The 27,977-nt window shown below is 39.7% G+C and overlaps 2 protein-coding genes across 3 annotated transcripts in view; one reads left to right on the top strand and one right to left on the bottom strand.

Annotated features, from left to right (window-relative positions):
* Positions 1-109: 109 nt before the first annotated feature.
* AQP9 (aquaporin 9) lies at positions 110-27,977 on the bottom strand. Of its 2 annotated transcripts, none has more exons than XM_027644231.1 (6): positions 27,620-27,977; positions 16,236-16,362; positions 12,610-12,747; positions 10,385-10,503; positions 8,557-8,774; positions 110-3,330 (listed from the first exon to the last, which is right to left on the bottom strand). In XM_027644231.1, the coding sequence occupies exons 1-6, from the start codon at positions 27,719-27,721 to the stop codon at positions 3,168-3,170; spliced, it is 867 nt and encodes a 288-aa protein (XP_027500032.1). In that variant the 5' UTR covers positions 27,722-27,977; the 3' UTR covers positions 110-3,167. The 2 variants fall into 2 exon arrangements, with proteins under 2 accessions (XP_027500032.1, XP_027500033.1); XM_027644232.1 differs by lacking the exon at positions 27,620-27,977 and adding an exon at positions 27,475-27,605.
* Positions 19,898-27,977, top strand: part of ALDH1A2 (aldehyde dehydrogenase 1 family member A2) — a 73,581-nt gene continuing 65,501 nt past the window's right edge. The window contains exon 1 of the mRNA XM_027644229.1: positions 19,898-20,004. The gene's annotated coding sequence lies outside the window, so the exon portion shown is untranslated. The remainder of the gene's footprint in view (positions 20,005-27,977) is intronic.

Raw genomic sequence — 27,977 nt, 5'->3', positions numbered from 1 at the left:
TGAAAGTTCAGCAACGCTCTGAAATTAATTTCTTTCAACAATGAAAACATTGAGGCTGATTACTATGAATTCATTAACCAACAAGTCTTTCAGCTGGAAAAGCTTTTTCTTGTTGCCAACTGTACTATATTTATTTAACATGTGTGACCACTGAATATGAGTTGATATTAGAAAATTGCATCATTCATCCAAAGTCAAAATACTTTTTTTTCTTTTTTTTTTTTTTTTTATAAAAGATAAATTTTAAATTTGTTTTTATGGAATGAGGTGATTATTATTGTTCCCATTACATTATGGTAATACTGAACATGGTTCTGTAGTTAAGACTAAGGGGGGGTGGAGGGTATTCCAAAAGCAGGAATTCATTCTTATACTTAGAAATTTAAATTATGTCACGTCTGAGACAAGTCTACAGTGCCTTGTTCCTAAATGAAATTCTGGCTTTTGTGAAGCCAGTATGAATTGTGGAATTAGTACAAGGTGTTCTCAAAGAATTTACAAAAATATTGAAGTATTAATTGAAGTCTAAAAATAAATTCTTTAAGCAAACATAGATTTGACAAAAACTTAAGAGCACATTTAAGATGTTATGCTATCACACGAGTGTGTCACTCCTTATGAGTTCCACGTTAATAACTTCAGACAAATAAGTACCACTTATACAGAAATTCTGTGCATAGGAATGGCATAAGCAGGAGAAACAAGATTTCCTGTTGATTTACAGGCAGAACCTGTTGTGATCAAAAGAATTTTGAGAAAATGTACTACTTTATGTATCTTGGCCAATGCATAGGCACACAGCAAGTGTGGGCTAATCACTCAGTAGGTTGTATAAATAAACCATCCTTTTCACATTCCTGACCTGTATTCTGCTTTTACCCATGTTTTCCATGATGTACTAAAGGAAGAAATATCATGAGGGATATGGAGCCCACCGACTGTGCAAAATTCTGACACAACAAGTCATAAACTCTCCCTACCATTCTGGAAAAAAGTTGGTTACTTCTGGTTAATTAGCTGCCTATTTTTATTTTCTGTACAGCTATTTCGTACTAAATGTTGGTATCAGAGGAAGAGTAAGCACCTTTCTGACCTGGGAGCAGCCTTCAGATTGTTTCTACCTCCAGAAGAGCTCTCCAGACTTTGATGATTGGCAACCACCTTGGAGTGTCCTGTCTCAGGTATCACCAAGGGGTGAGAGACAGCTCTCACTGCAGGTGGGAGGGCAAAAGAGGGATCAATCTGCAATTGCTTTTACCCCTCTCTTGTTTTATGTAGTGCAATTTATCAATATACAGGACAGATGATGTAGTTTGTCTGTGCTGCCAAGAAAAGGTCTACAGTTAGGTCTAATTTTCACATTGTACTCGATTCTTCTCTGCTCAGATTGAGGACTGTTTCTGTAAACCTTGTCTTATTGCTGAGACTCCTGAGCCAGCCATACAATGATACAATCAGACGTGGATGGGCACAGCTACAGCCGAGTTTAACCCACGGCAGGGCAACTCTGAGTCGAAGGAGCATTTTGCACTGGCTTGATATGTCTCTGAGCAACATGAGTTCATTACTGTTATGTAAGTTTTCTTAAAAACATCATTAAAATTAGAATTATACTCCCTCAAGTGTACTGCAATATCTGAGCTGCATCAAGCAGCTTTGCTTGAGCTGCCGTTTCTGTCCCTTCGCTGCCATGAATTTGGTGTGGTGTCCCAGAGAGTTGGGCAAAGACATGCAGAGATACAGGCCTGATCTGCCCAAATGCTGAGGCAGGTTCTGGCCACAGTATTTCTAGACTTCTTCAGTGGATACCTCACCAAAGGGCACAGGCTATTTGTGGCAACACAAAGGGTTCCTCACTTCAGAAGTGAAATCAGGAATGCAGCGTGGAATTTTAGAGAGCAAGGTTGTAGAAATCCAAAGGGAAGAGCACCCTGGAAATGAGTGCATTGAGCTAGTACCCTGAAATTTTGCCATGAAAATAGCTCAGGAGCATTGCTGAATAGGATGTCTGTTTATTCATGATCACCACCACCAACCAGCTATAGATGTATACATATTAGAAATGAACTTTGATTTAATTGAATACATTCAATTCAAAGAATTAAGCAGAAATAATTTCATTTTCAAGGCTGGATATTTAGGAAGTGGTGTATGTCCAACCACTTCTACTTAGCAAGAAAGAACCTACACTTCAGAACTCTAATGTGGATCTGGCCCTCTTTGGGGAATTCAGATCTAGGACTGAGTCTGAGACAAGTTTCTATTTTTAATTACTTCAACCAAATTAAAAATTACTCCCACAATGCAGACGAAATCCCCTCATGCAAATCATCATCAGCAGGACTCTTTAAAGCTTATACAGACATGGGCCTTGTGCTGACCTCTGCACAGAGTAAGCCTCTGTTGCTGAGCCATCTCCACAGGAATGAATTTTATCCAGAAAGCACAGTGGAAGAGGTTCAGATTAATATTCCATGCTAGGCTTTTAATACTGGGTAGTATGAAGGTCAAGTAAATAGTCTAAAAATAACTGACCGTTACTGCTATGAAGAGGTTACATCTTTGTCTCTTTGGTGTTCATCTTGTAACAGACAGATTTTGTGATCGTATTCTGAGTTACTAAACCTCATCACTGCTGAGCTGATTCCTTGCTGTTCAATAATGGGTCCATAAAAATTTACTAAGTTATCCAAAACTGTTTCAATTGACATTTAGGCAATTTGGGTATTGTTTTTAATGTTCAGGCAAGCCATTCTTAAGAAGTGAGCAATGCCCTTGCACATTAATTCAGCACTGAATCAATTAACTAGCAATGCATGCAGTTTTGTATCAATATCTCATCTATTTTCAGTTAATTAGGTAACATGATTAGGATCATACGTGTTGAATTAACAGGTCAGTGCATCATTTCACTACAATTGCATCTAGGGGATAATTTGATCTGAAAGCCATATGAGAAGAACAACAATTTACCCTTCTCATACCCAAGTTCTCAGTTTTGAATGTGATCAGCCCAATGTTTCATGGACAGAGTTCAGTTTTGAGTTCTATGTAGAATTTGTGCTTTGAAAGGTGAATTTCTAATGGAGGCATACAGGTTTTATAAAATGGTCCAACAATTTGCAAAAAAACTGCACAACAGAATGACAGAGAAAATTCTTCAGTTCTTACTCCATATTAGTCAGTTCATACTTGTCACGCACTTCGTTTTCTCCTCCTGGCTGAGGATCTGAGTGATGCATTTCAATAAAAATAATGTAGGTCATTGCTCCAAGTACAGCTCCCAGCAGAGGTGCAACTATAGGGACCCACCACCAATGATTACCAGCCCTGTAAGACAAAAAAGAACATGAATAACTGTTATTTGCTACTCAAGTGAACACCTATTTGTCAATGAACAGATACAGTGGCGTGACACTCACCACAGCATAGACCTTTCTATTTTGTCTCACATTTCTGTAAATGAATGACACCCCTGTTTGCCCTGCCCAGGCTGTGATTGAAATGCTAAGTAACAGGCACCAGGCACCTTGGTTAGGTTGCACCTCAGAAAATAAGGCCTTTTTACTGCATGTCTGTTTGGGGATGGAGGATCATTTCTCTGTTGTGGAAAGTGGGCTTCATTGGCTTACAATGAAATGAACAGGGACATATTTATTGCCCAGCAGTCTTGACTAGTGCTGTCACCAGATGCTTGTAAATTGGTTGTCAGGAGTAATCAAGGCAAATGTATGTTACAAAAACGGGTTATCTCATGCACATGGAAAGTTGCAGGTTCACACCGGTAATAGTATATATGGTGTTCCTCTTGATATGTGTAATAGATCATACTTGATTTTGATTATATTTCCCTTAAGGACTGTAATAAAACACAGAGACTATAAAGTGGATTATCTTTGACTGGAGTGGTCCAGATTCAAATTTCATGATGTAGTATATTATCTCTGTGTTTAAAATGTGATGTCTTCCAGTAAGAGGCAAATGGACATTCAGAAGTTCTATACACCTAAAAATCTTGCTTAGAATTGCTGTATTCACTAAGAGAATCTGGCAAGTTGGCTCCACTGAAATATTTACATTCACTTTGCATAATTACTATGATTTAATTTTAAATATGTAGATTTATGAACATTTTAAAGTAAGTAGTCCACCTGTATCAAACTATAAAAACTTCTTATGCTTGAAAATAAGGCTCATAGAATTGCTCTCCATTTCCTGGAGGTCCACATTCAGATAGTAAATAACTGAGTACTGGGTTCAGAGCAGAGACTCTCTAAACTGTTTTGATGCATTGGATAACATGCTGTATTAACTGAATATGTGGGTCTCCAATGAAAATCCAGCTACCTCAATTTCATGCATATTGAAAATGGAGATTTTTTCCTCCCAGAAATACAAAGGGACAAATTAATCTGTGAGAAGAACTTTACAGGAAGGTACAGGGGAATTTTTAAGCTATAAGGATAATTATTCACCACTCAGTTGTATAGTTTTTAGCAGAAGTGAACTTCTGCTTAAGTCACAATGCAAGAATAGAGCTGGGCAAATATCAGTGCCCTATTGATGATACTGCTATTCCTTGTTCAGAAATGCCTTGGATGTGTATGTTTTACCTTTGGAATTATTTATATTTTGCCCATAGGATATAAAATAACTCCTGATATTGTTCTATTGACTTTATAAATCTGTTTGTTGAAACACGAATGTCTCTTACGCCCTTGAATTTCTGGAACAAGCATGGACTAAGGTTTTATTGACTTAATCAGCACATCAAAATCTATATCAAGTACTTGCTTGTATTCTTTTCTGTGAAGTGTGTGTACATGGGCACAGAAAAAAGGTGTTTCTTGGCAGGTGTCTCTTGTTCCACAAACTGGCATGTGCCTCATCAGCTCCTACATGACCTTCTCCAAAACATGGCCTGTATTCACAGCAGCTGCTGTCAGCTGTGCTTTAGACACCCTCTGTTAAGGTTCTAGGTGTAAAACCTATATAGAAGGTGCTGCCAAAACTGAAACAAGATCGGGGCACAGCCAAGTTAGGAGTTCCCATGACAGTCCTGTCAGCATAGGAGCAAGAACTCTCTGTGACAAGCCCAGATAGCTTCACTGAAGGACCCTTCGTGCCCTTATACTCTGGCTTTACCCCAGTGCACAGCTTTGCTGCCGAGTTGGCAGGAAAACACCCAGCTCTGCCTCTGTTATCATCGGGTGTTCTTGGTGCTGGGTGGGGTGGGAGGAGGCTGTGAGAGGAGGAGGAGGCAGCACACGGACCTGTCCAGCGGCACTTTGCCTAACTGTGAAAATTTCCAGGAAATACAGTGTATAACCTACATGAACTGGGAACTTTGGCCCATTTTAGATTTGCGGATACTCTTCTCGCTGGCCAGCTGCTGCAGGACAGGGAACACCGGGGTAATCCGGGCCGCAGTGCTGCACTCCAGGAAGAGCGCTCAACATTTCGGAGGCCGCTTTGCCACCCGAGCCCCTGTGCAGACAAGAGATGCGCCTCCTGACTGCACCTTTTCCAAAGTGCAGTTCAGTTTAGCCCGGGAGACTCGTCCTCGGTGCTGGCGACCACGAGGTGTCAGCGTTACCGCGCCGAGCCCGCACCGCCGCCGCTCGTCGCGGCCAGACCCCGCCGCAGCCACGGGCAGGAGAACCCAAAACTAACCGGGGCGGAGTATCCCAGTGATACCTTCAAATGCTGACACAAAATACTGCTCTGTGCAGCTGTTTCTGTCTCTATCGTTGCTGTTTCATGCGCTGTTTTGCTTGTGAAAATAGAGCCTGGTAATTGTACTTAAAGATCTGGCTGTTTTCTCGCTTCAGACAAAACTTTGCTCCCCAAAACTTTTCTTAAGCTTATCAGAATATTAAGCATGTGCTTAAGAAAGACTGGTTGTCGCCATGGTTTTAGGACTAGTCATTAGAAACACTGAGGTCTCTAAAGTCAGCTGTTGTCCCCAGTGATGGGGACAGTCAACACCTGTGATGCCTCCTCCCAAGAGGCTGAGCAGCAGTTTGCAAGAGGAGGCCCAGTGCTGACTGCATTTATTGTGTCCAAAATGGTGCTCTCGAGGGTGCTGCACTGACACCGCCTTTCCAGCTGCAGTGGAAGAGAACAGCTTCTAATGGGAGCCTTTAACCAAAACAAACCCATCATCATGGGCTACGGAAACCACACTGCAGCTTGTGTCCTCTGGCTTGATTTTTGGGGAAACTGCTCCTTCAGGTGTCTTTGTGCAAAATGTAATAACAGCAACATTTAGAAAACCTCTGCTCAACTGCCTTCTTATCCTCTGGACAACTCCATGGTCCAACAGAAGAGCTCCCCTCCAGGCTACTTGCAGTGCACTGCCTGAATACACAATAAAACCAGAATTTACTGGACCTGCAAGCACAAAGAAGGGTAGAGGGGATGAACTGATTGTCTCAACGTTTAGAGCACTTGCTTGAGAACATTGTAGAAAGTCTTGCTCCCGTATATCTGATCTGTTCCAAAGTGAGGCTTTCCTAGTGGTCCCTGCCTGCTCTGTAGACAACATTTGAACACTCACTGACCTGTGCAGAGTGACTCAGTTATCTTGTGAGATGCTTCCTCACTCCAACGAATATGGAATGTTTCATCAGTATTTCCTACTACTCAGTTTGTGTAGAACTCCCCTCCTGTCACTGTGGAGGTTTCATGCTTTGGTCCCAGATTCTGGGCATTCCTTAAGGATGCCTGGACAGAGCTTAAGCACCTGTCTCAAGGTTGTGAATTCCGGTTAAATGGAGACATCCAAGGTTTAGCTGTCAGCTGTTGCTGCATTGCTTAAGTTGCTCATGTACATGTAACTCCAGCAGAGCATCAGGCAGTTCAGGATCCTAACTACAATCATTCAGGGTTCTCCCATGGTTCTTCCAGCTACCTAACAGGGCTCAAATTCTTCCTAGGTCCCTCCAGGATATGCGCTCTAAAAAGATAAGAACATTCCCTTGAAATTATCATTCCTTTGGTTATAACTGCAGCCTCTTAACTGAAGGCAGGCAAGAAGACTTTTTCCTCAATTTATAAAGCCCAGTTTATTCTGGCAATGACCAGAGATCTTGTATCTCATTTTGTTTATTCACATTTTAAAATTTCTTAGCAAGGTCTTCACAGTGGGATTGCAAATTTGTATACAAATCCTAAAGCTACAGCAGGGAGGAGCCCATACTGGTACAGATGTAGAGTTTTCTTTTAGCTTCCTTGATGTAAATGTGTAAGATCTTAGCTTTGGAGGGGAGTTCACAGGTATTCTGTGACTAGATCACAGTACTTCCAAACTTCCAAACCTTTCCAGTAATATAATAACCAACTTCATAATGTGTTACAGATTATAGCACATGATACCATGGTTAATACCACAGTCAACAACTACTTGTAATTACAAAGATATGAGAGGGGAGAATCCAAAGTGCGGGATGTCACTCTGTGTGCCCTTGTTTTTAAAAAAAGTGCTGTCTAATGGTGCTGCTGGGGAGGAGAAGTTTGGAGGTAACTGGGCTAGTGACCTGACCTCCTGTCAGAGGCTCACCAGATCTGTGTTACATCCCAGCCTTGGCTCTGGCTTAAGGTGTGCCTGTGTGCCTGTTTCATCTATGCCATACCTGGCTATTTTTGTATGAGAAAAGCTTGGCTAGTGCTCTCTTCAAGTAGGCACATGATTTGTGTAGATAGAAATCATAATAAGTGCAAGTTATTTGTGCATGTTGAAGTAGCTAAAATAAAATCTCTATTAACCAGAGCTCTCTAGTGGCCGACAGTACTTCTGGGGATTCCTACTCATAAATAACTGGAAAACCAAACCAAACAAAAATAAACTAAATTTTGTGATGACAGATTACTCTTACTTAGATACCCCAGAGTGCTTCTTGCACTGGATATGTGTAAACTGTGGATTTGCTGTGAAACTAATTAGCTGTGCCTTTGGCCAGCCAAGAGTGTGTGTGTGTGTGTGTGTGTGTGTGTGTGCACAGCCATGCACGGGGATTTGAGAGCGTGCCCTGAAATGTGGGAACATGAAGGGAACTTTTTTTCATTCACTCCTTCGCTCCCAGGCAGGAAGTCAGGCTTTTAGATTGTTGTGTATTTCTGCAATAACTCAGTAGTAGTAATGGGCTAAATCAATCTAATACCTCTGTGTTTCTTACAGCACCCAATAAATATTTCCACCTAACTCTCTTCTGATTTCGTTTCTTTTTTTTCTGAAAGCTGCAGAACATGAGAAGAAAGAACTCATATTTTCAGTGACCTCTAAGAATCTCTAATATTTTGGGAAGGTTCTGCTTGAAACAATGATTGATATTAGAGATAATGCATGTTTGATTTGACCTAGGAGCAGGAAATCCTTTTTAAAGCCCAGTTCCTCAAGGATATCTGGCTTAAAGTGCATGAATCGCTGCTTCTGGTATGTAAAGAATTACCTGTATGTATATAAAGTATGGCTTGGTACCATGTTGAATCAGGATCTTACTTTCCTAGAAACAATTTTAGCCAAGAGCATTTTACCTCATATCCAGGCATACTTACGTGAACACTTCCATCCCCCACCCTGCAACGGCTGTGAAGAGCCTTGGGCCCAGATCCCTGGCCGGGTTCATGGCACAGCCACTGTTCATCCCCAAGGAGCAAGTAAGAACAATTATAAGAAGTCCTACTGCAATTGGCTCCAGGCCCTTTGGGACGCTGTTATTTCTAGTGTCAAAAATAGCAAATACAGCCAGAAGAAGAACAGCTGTTGACATCACCTGGCCAAGGCAAAGAAAAGAATATTAAGCAAATATGTGCAAATTCTTTCCAATAATGAAAAGAGGGGCTATGGTAGTTCTGTGGATTGGGGTGGCTTAGAGCTGGTATTTGGACTTATCCCACTATACAGAGTAGAAAAATTTGGAAATCAGTGCCTCTCTACTTCACAGCAATGAGATGTTTTGATCTCTGTGCTGAAAGACAAAGACAAGAAATGTGCTGAGGACATTTAAAAAAAGTAATCTTCAACACTCTGGTGTGGAAAGAACCGAGGATTTAAAAAGCATCTCCTGTGTGATGTCTGATGCTTTGTTTCCATATTTTTTTCCTATCAATTTAACAGTTCTATTCACTCAATTTTTGGTAGTTTTGCTATGCCAATGCAATCAGTTATGCTGATATAGAAGCGTTTCACATGCCTGTAGTTCACGCTGATAAATTAGACTAAATATGCACCTTTCTATCCAGGTATTGCATAACATCAGAAGAAAAAGGGAAATCTACAAAGTCAAAACTAATCAGCTAAAAATTAGGAATTACCCAAATTAATGTTGCACGTATAACTGTAACATGAACTCTGTATTGCATATGCTAATTGAGCTGATGAAGGAAATTTTCTTAGAATTGCTTCCATGGAAATGCAGTTCTACTTAAATCAAATGCTTTGTAAATGTTGATTTTGCTAATAATTAACTCGTTGGGAAAACAGACAGAAGCTTCAGAGATGTCAAAACATTAAATTTCTATACTGATTTAAAGAAGTTCAAGTTTGGGGGTTTTAAAAATTATTTTTATTGCATCGTTTTTAAAGTTTGTTTTAGAACACTCATGGGTAAAAACATCTTAGGGAAAAATCTGTTGACTGATCTAAAGATCAGAACTGTCTTTCTTACAAAACTTCAAAAGACTGTTTGGATTTTTTTGAAGCCAGATTGCACAATCTTTTACATAAGGAATCCTGTGCTCAGGCAATCCCTAGTTTTTCATACCTTACTTTTGCAGTATTTATTTCATGCATGACTGAAGAATATGGGTAGATTGTTTAGAAGTAGATAAAAGATATGAGACTTCATTTTTTCACTGTTGCATAAGTAGGATAAGAGGATTGACAGCAAATACTACAAATCTATCTGCAAAAAGAAGGTTGAAGAGGAGGCTTGTGGAAGCAGGAAACTCAGTTGTTAAGGGTGTGTTAAACTGTTTGCTTAAGCTTTACTTAAGGAATAATAGGTCCACAAAATGGGCTGGATTTTGATGTAATGGACATGACTCTGCTGAGGTTTATGGAGAAACATTGATTTATGCTGAGGATAACCTCTTACATATATTGCACTGAAGACAGGTAGAGTGCAACAATTAAGATGATGAAAACAACAATTAAGATGATGTGAAAAGAACAAACTGAAGTTGTTTTGCTTGTAAAATATTACTAAAAGGTAACCCCCCCCCCCCCCGAACAGCATTGCATTCTCACTGTATTTTACACAGGGACATATGACCGAAACAGTAAGATTCAGAATGCTGCTTAGATCTATGTATTTTTTTACTGCTTGGTCTTACAGATTTTAGTACATTTAATTTGCAGAATTAGGACAGCAAGTGCACTTACCTGATCTGCAAATCCATTCATGAGGGACAGATATGGAGCTGGGTATGTTGCAAAGATATGTGCTGTTGCATTAGGTCCTGTGACTTCAAGTTTCCCATCGCTGTAATCCATAAAGGCATCTGTAGAAAACAGCCAGTAACTGCCTGCACTTCTCCATAGACACCAGGTTTTCCAGGACTAGAATGTATGGGATAGGTCTGTGCACTTCTCGTTCTCAGCTGAAACTGATTTTTAAGGTCCCTTCCAACCCAAGCCATCTTGTGATTCTGTGCTCTCTTTTTCTTGGAGCACAGTTAATGGATTTGGGGCGATGTACTCATCCTACCTTCTTGTCTCATCTCTCCTCCTGTACCTTGAAGTATTCACTTTATAAATCACAACTTTCAAGATGGGGCTGGTTTTCCTCTGCCCACTGCTCCAAACTCAGTGCCAAGGAGAATTTTCTGATTCTGAATACAGTTGCATTATTCTGTAAGAGTTGCTACACTTGGTAAGATGCCCCAAGCAGTGCCTAGTGTCCCAGCTGTGCAGTTGTGGATACCCAGCCACAAGGAATTATTGTTATTCCATCTCACAGTTGTGCAATTTTAAAAATAAGTATTTAGAAATAAGAGGACACTGAGATGAAGCACTCAAATCTCCATAGGCAGACATAGAAAACAAACTCTAATCTATTATTTTATTAGTGGATCCAGTGATGAGATGATACTTTCAAGTGAAGAAACAGCTCCCCGTCTCCTGAAGCTAACAGAAAAATCTAATTCTCCTTGCTCCTGTGTTTTTTCTAGTTTTGCTTAAGGCACAACATGGATGCAGAGAATATTTAGTTGTTTACTTCGATCAGGCTCTCATTTGTAGTGTTGGATTATTTTTTTGCACTTAACTATTAGGAAAAAACAAAAGGATGAGCTCCACTGTCTGTTTTTCAACTATAGAGTTTTCACTGGACCTCAATGAGTACAAGACAATCCTGCAAGTTGCAGGAAGGAAAAAGTACAGAAGAGGTTTGAGATTTAATAATAACAAGAGGAGGGCAAAGTACTTGAGCAGAGATAGGAAGATGAGAAAATCCCACACTCCTGAACATCAGGAAGATGCCTCCAACCCTAACCCCAGCCCTGTGTTCCCTATTTTGGCTCCCTACCCTACTGCTGCCCTTTTAGCAGAATAGTGGTTCCACCTCCAACCCCATATCATATTGACACACTGCTGCACCCTGGCCACATTAAATTCTGCTGTCAGACTTGAGGACAACTTAAACTGAGATGGAAATCCTGTTCTGGAATCCCACAGTTTCCAAATTCTAACACTAACCTTAAAAACAAAAAAAAGCCACCACACCCAAAACAATTATGATGGTTCCCAAAGATTTTTCTCCTCAGGGTTACTATGGGTACTGAGCCCTGAGCTGACAAATAATGGTAATTTCCATTTGTATTTTCCCTCTATTGCACCTTGACCCAGCACCATCTGCAGACATTATGCCCATAGGAGAGAGACTATAGGAGACTTTGGAGGAGATGGGCTGGGCCAGTAGAAGCAAAGTTTTGGAGCAGGGGATTGAATAACTGATCTGACTGAATGGATTCATCCAGTCAGTCAGTCTGTTACTAAATTTTTTCCTTTTGTGGCACACTGTGGGAAAAAAACATGCCTCAAGGATAATGGTAATCTTTCTTCTTTTCCCTCTCTAATATGTGACCTCTTTATCACTCTACCTGGAGTTCATTGCCTTGGAGAGCCACCTCTCTAGGGTGGTCTGAAGTTTGGTCAGGAGGGACTTGATCTCATATCCTGTACCCTCAATGAACGATGTTGGTGATATTTGCCTACAGGCACTTGTAGCAGGTCTTTAATGTTTCTAATTTGCTTGGAAGATGGATAGCCCTGTATCCTGGCTATTAAGTAATTTAAAATCCTCACTGAGAAATACATGATCTCAGAGTATCTGATTTCCCATGAATAATTTTTCTAAATATCAGAACATTTCCTGGAGCATTAGTGTTTCAGTAAATCTGTAGGATACTTGGAATGTTCAAGCCGTTGTTTTTCCCTTCAAACTCTTTATGCTTCTCCCTTTCTTCTTTATGATTTTAGCTTCAGTCCTGCCATTAGCCCTGTCTGAACGAGGGTCCTCTTCCTGCTTGACATTCATTGAGAAATTGGGGCCTTAGGGACTGCCTGACCTCTAGTTTGTCCTGTGAACATGTCTAAGGTGTACTCACCATAATAAATCCCAAAGACAGCCGCTGCTCCAACAAATGCTCCCAGGAATTGTGCTAATATGTAAATCGGTAATTTGGTCCATTTTAATCTTCCAGTCACGCACATGGCTAATGAAACAGCTGGGTTTATGTGACCACCTGAAAAATAAATCACAAAATAAGTCACGTCGATGAATCAGATACATGAGAATAGGTAAAGGATTTGTAAAAATGCGGGCACGTTTGAGCACAAGACTAGTACATGCTTTTCTACATGTTATTCTGCACTTAAATGTTGACTGGAATTAAACTGAAACAAGATGGATGAAATTAGAGGAGGGAGGGCTAAAGCCACCAAGCTCCATCTTCGTTCTTGATGTTTGTGGACTGTGGTGTTTATCAAACTGCTGTCCTGCAGTCTGTAATCTATAGATCTACAGACAACTTTTCTAGAAAAACCTAAATCTATCCTATCAGTTGTGAGGAGAGGGTCCCACATTCTGAACATATTCTCTCTCCTTGAGGCCTTTGGCTTTGTACTTTTAGGGTAGGATTGGGGCAGCAGAGCATTAATTCGGTTTCACGAGAATGTATTACGATTAAGGACTATCACTGGCTTGATCATGTATCTTGAGGTAGATCTGGAGTACCCTGAATTTAAGTCATGTTTAACCCTGTCTTCAGCCTGGGGTTACTTAGGAACTCAGTTTTCACGAAGACAAAATAAAATCATGTTAGGGCTGTCTGGCTTCATGCTGGCTGTTGGGGAGCTATGCCTACATGGGATCTGGGGACAGCGGTGCATAGTTCTTCATCACAGGCTTTCATCAAGTCCTCGTGCTCTCCAGGAAGGTCCACAATAAGGGAACTGATAAAGTAGCTATGCTGAAACAGAGTTCTGTTTCCTGTGAAACTTCCTTCCTTTTTATTCAGGAGTAGCTACATCTGAACTCATACATGAAAAAGATGTAACAATGAAATTCCTTGTGATAATTTTAGTTTTTAAAATATATTTATTGTCTCACATGATATTTGCTTCCCCTCAAAGCTTTTTATCTACATGGGACAAAAGTGTTGGGTGCTTTTGGAAAACTTCATTGTTTGCAAATATGTAGTTGTTCTTTAAGAAATACAAATTGGCAAATAAATAAACGGATGAAAAAGCACTCCACAGTAAAAATACTGCAAGGACATAGGATCCATTTCTTATCTTCCGGGTAAAGTCTCATTTCAGCCTGGATGGATATCAGAAAAAATGACCCTTTTCTTTGGTAAAAAACCTGAGAGAACATATCCTTTATCTGTCAAAGGTTAGTGATGGAGAAAGGGCCTCTATGTACAGTTTCTGTGTTTGTTTGCACTTCAGGTCAGTGAGTCATTATCTTATGAAATCCAGGCACCTTTGATACATAATGAACTGACAAACACAGATAGCAAGTTGGATAAAACCTTCTTTGTACCATTTCCAAAACTCTGACCTAGCAGCACCAGTCTTGAATTAATTTTGAATTCCTCACTGTGTTTCAAATTCTTCAGCATGGAGAAAATAGATAGATGGCACCTTGTTTAACAGCCCTTCATGTGAATTTTGATTAATTGTTGTCTTGTCTTTTGTTCCTTACTCAGGCTGGAATGAATAATTTTTGTTTCTTTCAACACCTGATATTGTTCCCCACCTGTATATAATACAGGGTGATTATGATGGCCAGGACAAGTCACAATAATATTAGTGATGGCTGATTAACATGAAATCTGGAAAGGAAAAGTCTAGTTGAAGGCTCTCATGCTGACACAAGGGAGTTAAAAGATTCTTGGTTCTTGTACCACTGCTGGTGTCCTGGTTAAAAAAAAAAAAAGTCCACTTTGGAGTGTGTTCCTCATTCTTTTGTAGTTGCAGTGATCACAGTCATGAGTTTGAAATATTACATTGGAAAAAATAGTGGGAAATTATCTAGATATTGAGGAAAATTAGATGGAGAAAAATAAAAAAGGGAATTTTCCTAAGTAAAATGCTAAAATTCACCAAGCATGCAGACTGTACTTTTTGTTACCATGAATTTAGAATTTCGTAAAGAACTGATGCAAAATATTTTAGCAGTACTTAAACATGAGACTTCATGGCCAAAGAGCCACAGAAATTGCTAACAAATTCTATATTAGGAACTGGTATTCTGAAGTGTTCACATAGTGATCATATGTTGGATAACTACAGCCTGTTGAAATATCTGTTCCTCTTCCTTCACAGAGAAAATGCACTGTGTGCAGAATCCTTTGTCATGGGAGAAACACAGGAAGCACAATACTGCAACATCTGCAACTGCTCTGCCCTGCTGGGATTGAACTCTAATTTTCTACATAATAATGGAGATGAATATCCCGTAAAGATGCAAATGTAGGACAGGTCTTCACAGGTTTGTTTTCATGCTACTGCATTAGAAGAGTTTCCCTGCCTAAACGCAAACCAAGAGCTGTGGTTTAAAGTTGTTCAGATAATAAGATTGTGCTGCTGAATTAACTTTATGTGGTATTAAGGCACAGTTCTGCTCTGTTTCAATGACAGTTGTAAGACTGCCTGTTTTGCTCTGCCTTGAGCACCTTCTAATGTGAACTTGGAAACCTTCTGATTCCTCTGTAAAAGTATTTGTAAAAGAGAAGAGAAATAGCCCCAGTAATTTCTGCTACAGCAACGGTTTATAATGGCCTAGTTATACCTACAGAAAGTTGTCCAGACCAACTTTACCCTCTTTATGAAGGGTAAGAAATGCCTCCATGAGAACTGGAGCACAAGGGCACCATTTAAGAGGTCAATATAAACTCTGCATAGAACATGAAGTATTGTGTATTATAATGCACAACACTGTTTATTGTTACAGCCCATCATTTTCTATTAAAAGGAGAATTTAAATGTTAAGAGCAGTTGTGCTAATGTTTCTGGTATTAGTTTGGCCAAACTCAATGATGGAAATAGGAGGGGAAGCAGCATCCCATATGGCACATGTGGACAATGATGAGTTAGCCCAGCTACAGGTAAAAGAGAGATTCCTGACCAACATTGAGAAAGAGCAGAAACAAAGGCTCAGTGGCATTATATTGACAGTGTATCACTGAATGTGTCTCTAGTACTGAATCTTTTTGCTGTTTCTGCAATAGCAGACTTGCTATTGCCTGTCATTGAACATGAAGAGATGAATTGCACTCTGCAAGGTGAACCCTGCTCATTACACTCATTAGTGGGCCATTCTACCTTCTAGGTAGCTGGCCACCATTTTATCTGGTGACTGCTGGATTGCTTTTCACAGTTAATTCTTTAAACACAGTGCCTGTGCTGTCCAGGATCATCTCTACAGACAGAATTTTCTAAGCAACACCAAGCAGATTTCTGGTTTGCAGAGAATACTCTCTGTAAAAGACAGAGGTCTGCCAAGGCTTGCACACTGTAGTTCAGACAAGAATTTGGTGGAAGATTTCATCCAACACAAAGAATAGAAGGAAACAACAATATAAAGTATTTACTAGGAAAACACTGACGTGACTCTGCTGTAACAGTGCTTACTATTGCATTGTTTATACCATGGAATGGAAGTACTTTAACAAGGGAGCCTTAAAACTGTAGCAATAAATGCTATATGAGAAAACAAGTCACTTACCAGAAACACCCCCAGTCACATACACTGCTACAGTCACTGCCATTGCAAATCCAATGGTCACCATCATGGGCCCGCCATGGACTCCTCTGCTGAGGACAGACTGTCCCACACACCCACACCCCAGTGTCTGTGTTTGGAAAGAGAAATGTAAAATCACCCATGTGTCTGCCAAATGTTACTGGTTAGTTTGCAACTTCTGTCCTGGTACAGCTGAAAACACTGTTGAATATTGAAGCAGTGCTAGAATTTGAGATTAGTGGCCTGTGTGCCATTGTTGCCTTTGCTGCAGTGCACATTTGCTTTTTATTTTCCCCGGCTCTGTCACAAGGAAGAATGTCTGCTAATGAGGACTTCTCTCCCCACAGAAAACAGTTTTCAAGTACAATGATGGGATACAGATCAGAACTTGGAGCATAAACAAGATCTCACAGCCTCTACAACAGAACTCTGCATCTGAAAGTGAAGAGGGAATTAATTCTGTATGGTAAGTTTTCAGTTACAGATTGTTGTTATAAGCAATGAAGAAATTACTATAAAAGTTATGAAAGATAGTTCAAAAAGCCTTTAGTGTTTATTGCTGAAAATCTGGAATGGGACAACTTTCTGGCGATTACAGTGTTATTGTTATGCTGACTTTATATCACATATTGCTCTATCAAAATATTTCACTGGCTCTGCAGCTGAAGTGGGGATATCTGAATAATTCACATTGGAGAATTCTAAGTGAATTTAAACTAGCTTCCGTTTTATGTTGGTTCCCTTCAGAATGAAGTTCAGCAACACATTTAAATATTTGCTTAAAAGAATGTTTGTTCAGTTCTAAAGCCTCTGCTTAGCTTCCAGCATATGTTTAGGTCCTAATAAAGTTGATAGGAAAGATATTCAAAGATACAAAAGGCCTTTAGTTTGAGACAGACTAGCCGATCCATTTCTGTGTCTTTGAAAATCTGCTTTTTAAATCTATGCCTAAGTGCTTTGCTGAACAAGGATGGAAGCTGTATGGAAGCTATCAAATGATGTCTATAGTCTGAAAACTTTTTCTTCTCTGCAGCTGTAAGTGATGTGAATCTTACCATTTCTGGGATGTGACTAGATTTATCCAGAGCAAACTTAATTGCTTATTTTCACTTGCAAGGCAGTTGCATTCAGAACCTGCAAAGTAATGGGAAAATCTCTCCTGCCTTAGGAATAGACTGTACCAAAAAGATTTGGTGATTGAGTTTTAACAAGCAAGTCCTACTAGAATGGATGCAATTTAAACAGGCAAAATCATACTTTTGTTTCCCTTATTTCCCCAAAGGGTTTTAGCTAACACCAAAATGTGACAGAAAAGCTCTCAACCCCTTAACCAGCTTTGTAACGCAGACGGCGTTTCTGTTATAAGTGCCCCGAGACTGTGTCATACACCCAGGTGCAGTTGTTGCCTTAAGGTCATAATCATGTAAGCAAACAAAACATTGTCTGGTGCCAAAGTGTTACAGCTCTGGGGTTACGTAAGGGTAGGGTGGTGTTAGATAGCTGCAGTTTATTGGACTGTATAATTGAAAGACACATTGCAGGCTGCAGTCAGACTCTGCAGTGGATGACACACGTTAGGAGTGCTCTCATTGCCCCATCCTATACCCAGCAATGCAAAGGGTAAGCACAGATGTACACACAGATAGCAAACCAGAATTAAATACACTGCAGTTGTTCACAGCTGAAATTATAAGGTTTTTTTAAAACTTCACATGAGACAATTCTATTCATAATGCCTTTATATGTTTAATATGGAAAGAACGGTTATGCTGAAATTCATTAAGTTTGAGTTTAGGGCATGAGTCTAGAGGAGGTGGAATTAGACTTCTCAAAGGGAGTAATCCAGAATTGCCCCAAGCAAAAATTCAGGAAAGGCATAGCTCAGACGTGGAGCACGTTCAGTAGGCTGCTCTGGGCCTCTGTGTACACTGGGGTGCAGGTTGTGTTCAGGAAACCAGTTAGATCTGCAAGTGTGCACTTGTGTGCTGAGATGTAGACAAAGTTTTGCAGACTCAAAGAAAAGGCCATTCTTTTGAAAATATTACCCCTTTCTGGTCTGGTCAAGCATGATGAAAGAAGAGAACAGGAGAAGAGGAGATGGTTATAGAAAAAATAAGGGACAGTAACAACATCTGTGTATACCAACTACAAATTCTCAAGAGAAGGATGGAAAGAACAGGGAGAAGCTGTGGCCTCCCTTCCCTGATTACCAGAACTGAGGAGAATCATACAGAAACAGCTGTGTAATCCTCTTGCATAGTAGGTTCTGCTCTGCATGTCATAGGCAAGCACACAGCTACAGATACTCCCTTTCTGTGCTCACCAGCCTCAGGAGGAGGTAGACAAGCCAGCTGGGACACAGCTGCACTCGGTGCACCTTGGGACATGACTGCCTGTGCATGTACAGTGAAGGAACCACTGCAGGCACAGTCAGTGTGTGCCCATTCAGGGGTGGGAACGCTGGGAACTGAACCTGCAAATCTGAACCATGCCACAGTAATACTTTCTCCATTTGCTGACCTTTTTAGAAGGAGAGAAAAAGTTGTCTCACGCCTACTGTAGCTAGGTTGGCACAACTGGAAACTATCACCTAATCATGTAATTACATGAGCAGCAATTTAATACCCTGAGTCTTTGCTTGACTGAGTTAAGACCAACTAGATCATCAAGTTGTAACTAAATATTCTAGGGTTTTAGGCCAAGCTCAGCCATCATTTGCGCCCACAGAACTCATTGATTGAACTACATGAAGTTAATGGGAGTTTAATTTATAGTAGAATATAGCTATATCTCTTTATCTTATCTTGTCTGTCTTATGTTACCAGGTTTTCCTCTTAGCAGTTGTCTATAGCTTGATTTGCTTAAATTTATTGGAGTAGCTTCAACACTGACTTTTTATGCTTACAAAGTAATTAGATTATTGTCATAAAGAACATGTTTGGGTGTGGAAGAGCTGCCTGTACCTTCTCTGCCAAAAAAATTTGCTTCATAGACATAGATCCTTTTCTTTCTTTTAGATAGCAAGGCTAATGTTAGGAAAGGAAAACAATTGGCCTCCAATGAGCATAAGGTCCTATTACTGCCTGGAAGCTTGCAGGACTTTCTGCATCCCACTCATTAGACTAAAGACCTGTACTATTTTCAGGATTTTTGCAGATGCTTGTAATATCATTTTTCAGTGAAAATAGGATTTCCAGCAATATGTGAATCCAGAATTTTAGGGAATCTATTTTTCTACATGGAAAGCTTTAGGCATATTAAAGCAAAATACTTATAAAAAAAAGCCTCCTTCTTATGAGAAGCCCTAGAGGTCATGTGCATTCATAGCCAGACACTCAGACTGTCACATTAAAGAAGCAGCCAAGTCTCCTGCTTTCCAGCAGTGTGGAGACAATGGCATGGGCGTTGTCACACCTTTTACATCCCCAGCTCCAAGCTGTGGTGAGTCACATACAGGGTACTGCAGGTGTTCCTGCAGGCAGACTGTGGCCTCAGTGGCTGCACAGCTGATGATGCTGTGCATGAGTACATGTGCTACAAGGAATACAGAGTCAGCAGTTGCAAAAAAACAGGTTTTTTAATTATAAGCTGTACATTTTCACTCAGGAAATGCTAGAAAAGTAGTTCAGAATTTTCTGGTTTAGTCAGTTTTCAGAACAGAATCATACTTCAACAACCACAGGTAGTTATGAAGAATCTCCAAGGATCCCTACACCAATGGACTATTTTCTAAAAGGCTGCCTTTGTTCAGGTAAGGCAGTAACCCTGCCCTTTTCCCACGCCACGCTTCCACCCTTGTTCTCCCAGTGTTCCTCAGACAGGCATTTCCTGCTAGCCCAGGACTTGTCCTCTCCTGTTTTCCAGACTGGACAGGTCTGCAGTGCTGCTCTGGATTCTGCCATGTGTGCATTTGTTCCTGCCCAGAGCTGTGGAGGGGACAGACTCTCAGGCAGGGCAGTGTTAGGCTCAGGCTGTCCTTGCAGTGAGTGTCCTGCTATCCTAAAGCTGCCCATTCCAAATATGAGGGGTCAGAGTGGTATTCTGGGATACCTCAGGACATGAGAGGAAGCCCTGATATTTTGCTCCTTAGGGAAATCTCCAAGCTTTCTTCAAGCAGCCAGACCTAGCACTGCATATTTAGGCCCTTAAAAGCAGGGATACAGGCTGGAAGAGTCCGAGAATTCTCTGGGGATTGGGAAAAGTGGTTACATTTGCACTTCCCTGTTGGCAGGGATCTCTTTGGTCAAAATTGCCCATGAAAACGGTACAGGGTTGCATGTGGAATACTGTAGCCTTGTGCAGTTCCCCCTGCCCAACATTTATATTTCTGTATAGAATTAGTTACTTATAAAAGTAGTAAATAAATCTTTCAGTTTAAGAGGCACTGAGTGCTAAATTGATCGTGTCCTCCTAAAGGTCTTTAATTTGGAGTGTGTTTTAGAACTCACTTTCATTCCCACCCCCTTCGTTTACAAAACAAGTCTGCTTAAGAATTTATCTATTGCATTTCATAATAAGGTGTTTTGTAACACATTAAAAACTCATTCTACACAGAGTCATATTTTTGCTATGTTTCTGTGTTATGTAGGGTCTTAATTTAGGCATGGCTCCTAAGCATTCTTTCAATAGGGACAGTAATTCTAACAGCAACAAAAGCAGGGATATATTAGAGCTTCTAAAAGTCAGGGCATTAGTTCTGCAAGAATACAAGTTGCAGGAAACTCCTGTTCTTTCAGGCAAGAACAATCTTCATCTAGTTTAATGTTTAATATTTTCTATCTTTTGTTAAATCAGACAGTACTTAAGCTTTTAAAGGTGAGATAAAAATACAGCTTACCTGTCAAAGTAATTCTTAAATCCTTTAAAAGCACATGGCTCTTATTTTATCATTAATTAAATGTTTAGAGGGGGTGGGGAGGACTTCTGTACATTACGATTTAATCATACTTAGAGTAATAAAAAATCACTATATCTGTTCTCCTGATGATCTCCTGGGACACAACCAATATCCTCTTGGGTTCAGATGGATTTCCCTTTACTTTTTTTTCAGACTTGCCATCTAATAAATAAAGGGTGGAAAAAACCCCACCCTTATCATTTAGTTAATTAAATAGTATAGACATAAGCCTTAAAATTATTGACATTTTGAAACATTTTCTAGTGATGGAAGGCATTTCTACTTGGAGACATGAATGGAAATTTAATAAGTCTTTGGATGAATTGTGTATATAAGGCTTTTAAAACATATAAAGACCAGGTTCAAATTGCTTTGTGGGAAAAAATACAGTAAAAATATTGAGGGACAGACTATGCTGTGTTATTTAAACTGATGCTTTTAAATTTTTATTATTGCTTTTGCATATGCAATAGGAGACAAATAAAAGTTTGAAATCACCTGGAGAGACTGCAAAGGTCTGCATTTTCTCCTATTTTATTATGATTAATATTGCACTCTTCATCCTGAAATGCTAAATGCTTTACTTTCCTGAATTTTAGAGGGCAACTGGCTTGAGTTAGTTTCTTCAGTGAAGATTATTTTTATTTTCCTACTATTTTTTAGAAACTCAGGAGAGAAAGCAACTGAAATGTGATATTCAGACACAAACTTTAAGGAGTGAAACATTGCCCCTTGCATCAGGGCTAGGAAGAAAAGGAAAGAAAATCTTACCTAGTAGCTTCTTGTGGAGAAAAAGAACCTATTCAGGTGCTGCTTCCCTCCCATGTTACATGTTTATTCTTGAGCTATGTTTCTTTGCTTTCCTTCCTACATCAACTGAAAAGCTTAAAATCTTTCTAACTCTTAAAACATGTTGAGCCTCTGTATCAGCACTCAGGGAATCACAGCATTCAGGAGGAGTGCAAGAGAGGGCACTGCAGATTCTGAGACAGGAGGTTTTCTGTGCTCTCCTTGGAGTACAAGGGTAAATGTACATTTTCTTTTACTCTTTCCTTTGGGTGCAGGAACAGAGTGGCTGATCTTTGCTGTGGCCTCCTGGTTGGAGGTGCACAGTTATGAGGAATTAAAGCCTAAGCTATTTTCTGTTGAAAAGAAAAAAAAAAAGCTGAATGATTTTAATAGTAAAGAAACCTTTTACTTTTAATAGTAAAACATAGTAAAGAATGGGTTAGAGAAACTGAGTCATGTTTGCCTTTAAACCAGATCATGGACTGGAGAGCTCACTAGAATTCACTCTTACCTAGAACGGTTTATTGAACTGTTGAGATCGCAAAGATATAAACTCACTGCATGGCACAAACTACATTTATTATCTTTTATTCAGTTCTCCAACTGTTTATGACAGTTTTAAAAAGTTATTACCTTTATTACCTTTTTTTTTATTTGGTGAAACTTTCAAAAAAACACCCTGTAAATTTGTGTCTGTAAAACGTAAATTCGAGTTTTGCACTCACAGTTGAACGTTGGAAAGATGCAAATATTCTGTAAGACTCAGGGAGAGGGCCTACACTTCAGTCCTACAGATGCAAACTTTCTGGGAAAAAGTGTATCTACAGGAAAAGGTCTTGGAAAATTAAATTCACCTTGCTATAAACTCTTGGTTAAACAATGAGATCTGAGTTATGTGTTGGGGCTGACGTTGCAGAAATGAAGGTAATTTTCTTTCAAAGCTTTCGTGCAACATAACATCTGAGTCACCTGAAAGTTTGAAATGTCATACACTGGAAAACTTAAGTTTGGATTGAAAAAAAAAGGATTTCCTGTGACTTTTCAGAATTACTTGCTGTAATAAATATTTTGGGGTAAAAGAACAATTAGGTAACCTTCCTTTCAGTTTTTTCACACTGCTAACTATTCAGCTGAATTAAAGAATGACTTCAGAAGCAGGAATGTTGTCTAGAAAAAACATTAATTCATTTTGATAACAGTAAAACTATAGAAATAATACCTATGTGCAAGAACCTCCTTAACCTCAGCACAACTACAGGTCTTCATTACCACTTTGTCTTCTGTCTCCAATGCTGATTTAATACAGTTGCAAAAAGAGAAAGAGTTTGCACATCTTCACCAGAACCATAAGCAAAATTTATTGCCATCCAAATATATGCAATTATGCCATTAGATTAATGAGTGACATCTATTATTTATTGGTTGTGCTATAGTATTGCTGCTAGAGACCCTAAGGTATGGATCTCTGACACAAGAGCTGCTTTTCAAAGTGCAAACGTTGCCAAGGCCCATGGCATCATTATGTAATATTTAAAAAGCTGAGTGACATATCAAAATATCAATTATAAATACACTTTAAAAACCCTTTTTGTCTAGCTTTGACAAACTTAAGCTCACTGTCTAAGAGCTAACAATACAAGATTCTGTTCTCCAGGAAATTCACTGCTCATGGAAAATAAGGCAGCTCTTGAAGCTACTGATATTTAATTTTATATCTTGACAGTATGCAGAGCAAATCTTGTTTATACTATACGAAGAAAGTGCCGCCCTTTCACAAAAATTTAGAGCATGGAGTTTACCTTTGTTTAAATTTTCTAAGAAGTGATTTTGTATTAAATGCTAAACACTTACTTAAGGGGTAAAGGATCAAAAGCTACGTTTGCTTTCATGTAACTACATCATGTAATGAGAATTCTAACACGTGTTTAGAATAAGGGATACATGTTACCATACAGTATTGTAATTAACATGCCCTGGAAAATAGGGCCACAAAATGAAAGATACAGAAAAGCTATTTAAATTTTAATCTTCTGGACTGAGCACATCCATGCAATGTCAATCTTGAAGATTTTTCAGGCAAGACTCAACTCCGCAACAAAGCAGGAGTGATAACTTACATAATGAAGTGGACAGAATATGAAAACAAGACAAAAATAATTTGATGATCATAAGATAAATAGCCCTTCTTCTCATGAGCTGGACTATTTTCAGTGTGGGGTTTTATGAATTCAGTTCTTGCTTGTCCCCTGCATCCTCTGTGCACACACAAACATTTGCTTCAATGGGAGTTGCAAGAGGCTCCCCACCTCCAGCTGGAGTCCAGGCTTACAGGAATATATATATGTACAGTAATATATATATATTAGGAATACATATACTCCCCACTTGTCTTTATATACTAAATGGAAGCCTGTGTTCTGTCTCAGCAAAGAAGTAGATGCTGCTCCGGAATCAGGAGATTCTGGCTCTTCTGCAGCTCCTTTCTGAGAAACGAAGTTCACAGTAAGATGCTCTTGAGAGTCAAAAAGAAATACAAGCTCTGTTAGGTGAGCAGTAGCTGTTAAAGGAAGCCACATGGCCCATTTGGCATCTCTTTCTGGAACTGTTTCAATTCGGATATACTTAATGGTGTATGTCAGAGTAAATCCCATTTTGTTTGAGAGCAATGCAGTCAAGATCCAAAGGGGAAATAGGGAGAGAAGCATGACTAAAAGCAGAGAGGCAGTTGGATAGGTGAGTTCCAGACAGACTCTCTGAAAAGTCACATAAACCATCTATCTGATGCAGCATGGCTTCTGGGCTTTTTTGTGCTGGCTCCCAGATGTTGTCCCCCAGAGGAACTCACAGGAGCACCAAGAGGAAATGTACTGACCTGGGGACATGATGGAGAGCAAAAAGCTCTCGAGAGAGCTCTTTGTCAAGGGAGGCCTCAGAGGCAGTCCCAGATACAGAAGGCTGAGGCTGTCTGAGGATGGGAAATGTGGCTCTCAGCCACCACAGTACAAATGGAAGGGTGTTTTCCTACCTCAGGAAACTTCCAGGCTTCTCAAGTTCAGTATTCCACACTGAACTCTGAGGTTGGAATCAGGTGCTTTGATGAGCTGAGAGAGGGGCTCATGTGGGCTATGTCTGTGTTATCAAGTTGTGCAGTGCAAACATCCTTATTAGGAGCATCTCCAGTCTGATCCACTGGACTGAGCATCTACTAATGGTCAGCACAGTTGCTGTGATTCTGGAGTTCACCTTCCACTTTATTTTCACTTGAAAAGAATTCCATCTACGTGCTCTGGGACCATGCTGCAAGGCCAAGGGCAGCGTGAGGGGTAGGGATGCCCAGGAGATGTTATCCAGCTCTGTGCCCAGTGAGTTTCTCAAGGCTTGTTGCCTCAAACCTGTACAACACTGCAGGTCACACCCTTCACACCCCGAGGTGAAGGCTTGGGTTTTGCCTGATGAGTGATTTCACTTTCTAGATTTCCTGTTTGGAAAATAATGTTGCAAGGCTGAGAATTACCAAAGAGGGTTAGCTTAAATTCATATTATTATGTGGCCTGTGATGTATTCTCCAGAAAAAGTAGAAATGAGTGATCTGGAGGAGTGGAATTTCACCCAGGTAACTCCCAGTGTTGCTGGGTTGGTTGCAGATTTAGGTCTGGCCAGTTAGCACTGACTGCCAGACAGAGCCTGTGGGTAACAGAAAGGCTGTCTGAGCCTTACTCCTTGGAACAGGTGCTCCCCACAGGCTGTAAAACCCATCACAGGGAAAAAAACCCAGCTTTCAGCAAAGATCTGAAACAACTGTCCTGTAGGATGTGAACTCTTCTCTCACTTTCACTTAGTAACAGGATTAAGATACATCCACCATCCTATTACCATCACTTCTTTTGCATACATGGTTCTGGTTTTTAAGAATTTCTGTCCTCTGGCTTACCAGGGTGCTCCTTTCATCAGCTCCAATTTAAGTGTTTAATATTTATCTGTACTTAAAGTGAAAGAAGTAGATGACTTAAGCTGACAGAGCTTAAAAGCAAAAGCAATAAATAACAGAAAAAAACCCTCAGTTTCTTCACAATAAACACTTTGTACTGCTGTTAACTTGTGCAATCTAAACACAAATTGAGGTATCCAAGCACAGAGAAAGCTGCAGTTTTATCTCTGTGAGGCTCTTCTCTGCTTTAAACCAAGGTTAGAACTAGAAAGGGTAAGACAGAAATGAGAAACTGAGATTATCAACAACAATGTTGTAGCTTCATTTTCTATTATGTTCATATGGTGAACATATTAGAAAATGGGATCTGGGTTTGTATTTCCTCCAAGTCTTATCCAGCAGGACATTAAATAATAGCATTTGTGGTCTAATCTGCACTTTAATACGTTTTCTTCACTTGCTTAATTTCATTAATGGAAAGAGGAGGATGATCTTGTGGCGAGGTCAGAGTACTGGAAGTCAGGTGATGTGGGTTATAGTCAGAGTTCTGCCGCAGGCTTCCTGTGCAGGCTGCTGTAATCAGGTTTGCTAATATACAAAATGAAGATAATGACATTTCCCCTCCTTGCCAGGGTGTTGTGACACTTAATTCATTAATGTTTGTAAAGTGCCCTGTGCTCCTTGCTTCTAAATGTGCTCCTTACTGTAATAATGTCTTATGGATGGTATTAAATTTGAGAATAATATTATTTTAGTGCCTGCACGTTTCAGTTGGCTGAAGTGTAGTAAAAACCATTATTTTATGAGCTACTGGAATTTTTTAGATGACTTACTTGAAATTTAGCTAATACAGTTACATTTATAAAACATACTATGTCAGTATTATGCTTACTTCGGTTTTTTTGTCCTTTTCACTGTGATGAAGTATTTAGCAATAAGCAAGACTGCTTTGTTCAGACTAAAAGGAGAAAGAAAGAGTTTGGCATAAATACTCTCACTGCTTGACTTCTAGCTCTGCTACTGAGCCTGCTCTCTACCCTGGTGAATCACAGGGTAGAGCTCTATGTCCCAGTCCAAAATGCACTGAAAAATTGAGAAAGGTAAGAAGTAAAAAAAAATCTGGGGTTATGAAAACAGGGAGTTTTGGTATTTACCTAAATTGTAGCAGTGCTACAGGACCAAGCAACAGCATCATTTACGTAGTACAGTTAAAAATAAATCAAAAAATACTTAACTTAAAAAATCTCCAAAGGTTTGGCAATGCAACTCCCAATACATTCTCTATCAATCACATGGCTAAATTTCTAAATTGCACAGGAAAACAACTCAGCTAAAATTTTCTTAATGTGCAACACAGCATGTTTGCTAAAGCAGATAGAATTAGTGAATAGGAGTGAAAGTAGAATAAACTGCTGAGTTTTTAACAAACAGAAGAGTATTAACAACATCCACTGTGCATATCTGAGTTTTTCAGAACATGCTAATTCACTGAAATTCTGCAGCTCTATGAAATCTAATGCTGATCAGACAATTGTAATACATAAAGCTATCTGGTTTTTATAGCCAGTGATAATTACACCGGGTGAAGAAAGGAATTACAAACTTACCGGCAAGAGGAGCAGCTCATTCAGGGCTGTGAATTGTCAGGAGCCACCATGCTGCTGGTTCAGCACAGGGTAAGAGAACATGTCTCCTCACAAGCACTGTCCAACATTAGATTAGTAGGAAGAAAGGAAAGCAGCTGACACTTACTATCATTATAAAAGTTCCCAGGAACTCTGAGAGGGCTTCTTTAACCAAGCTGTTCTTCAAGGCAAATTTCTCCTTTAAACTCCTTTTGCTTTTCCGGCTCATTTTGGCTTCCTCTGTTGTTCTGGTGCCCTAGTTACAAACACACACAAAATTTGCTCTGTATTCGTCCCTGCTCCAGCTGAACTTTGACACTTTTACTTAAACATTGAAATATGAGATTTCATCTGTACAGCCAGTGAAATCATCTGACTGCAGGCATTGAGAGAACCAACTCAACATGCCCTAGCAATTCATCATGGGTTTGCTATTCTGTGCCTCCTCTAAGTACACTTCTATTTATACTCATTAGATAATACCC

This window comes from Corapipo altera, unplaced genomic scaffold (assembly GCF_003945725.1).
Source record: "Corapipo altera isolate COAL_440 unplaced genomic scaffold, ASM394572v1 50, whole genome shotgun sequence".
Taxonomy (NCBI): Eukaryota; Metazoa; Chordata; class Aves; order Passeriformes; family Pipridae; genus Corapipo; species Corapipo altera.
The sequence above is the reverse complement of the archived record's forward strand: the minus strand, read 5'-3'. Positions and strand labels throughout refer to the sequence as shown.

What these genes read in the sequence shown, in the direction of transcription:
- AQP9 (XM_027644231.1), bottom strand. Translation starts at nt 27,721, where the DNA reads ATGAGCCGGAAAAGCAAAAGGAGTTTAAAGGAGAAATTTGCCTTGAAG. An exon ending in TGTCTTTGGGATTTATTATG is followed by an intron (nt 10,504 to 12,609) that starts GTGAGTACACCT and finishes TGTTTTCTACAG; the next exon opens with ATGCCTTTATGGATTACAGC. An exon ending in TGGGGGATGGAAGTGTTCAC is followed by an intron (nt 3,331 to 8,556) that starts GTAAGTATGCCT and finishes TTTGTCTTACAG; the next exon opens with GGCTGGTAATCATTGGTGGT.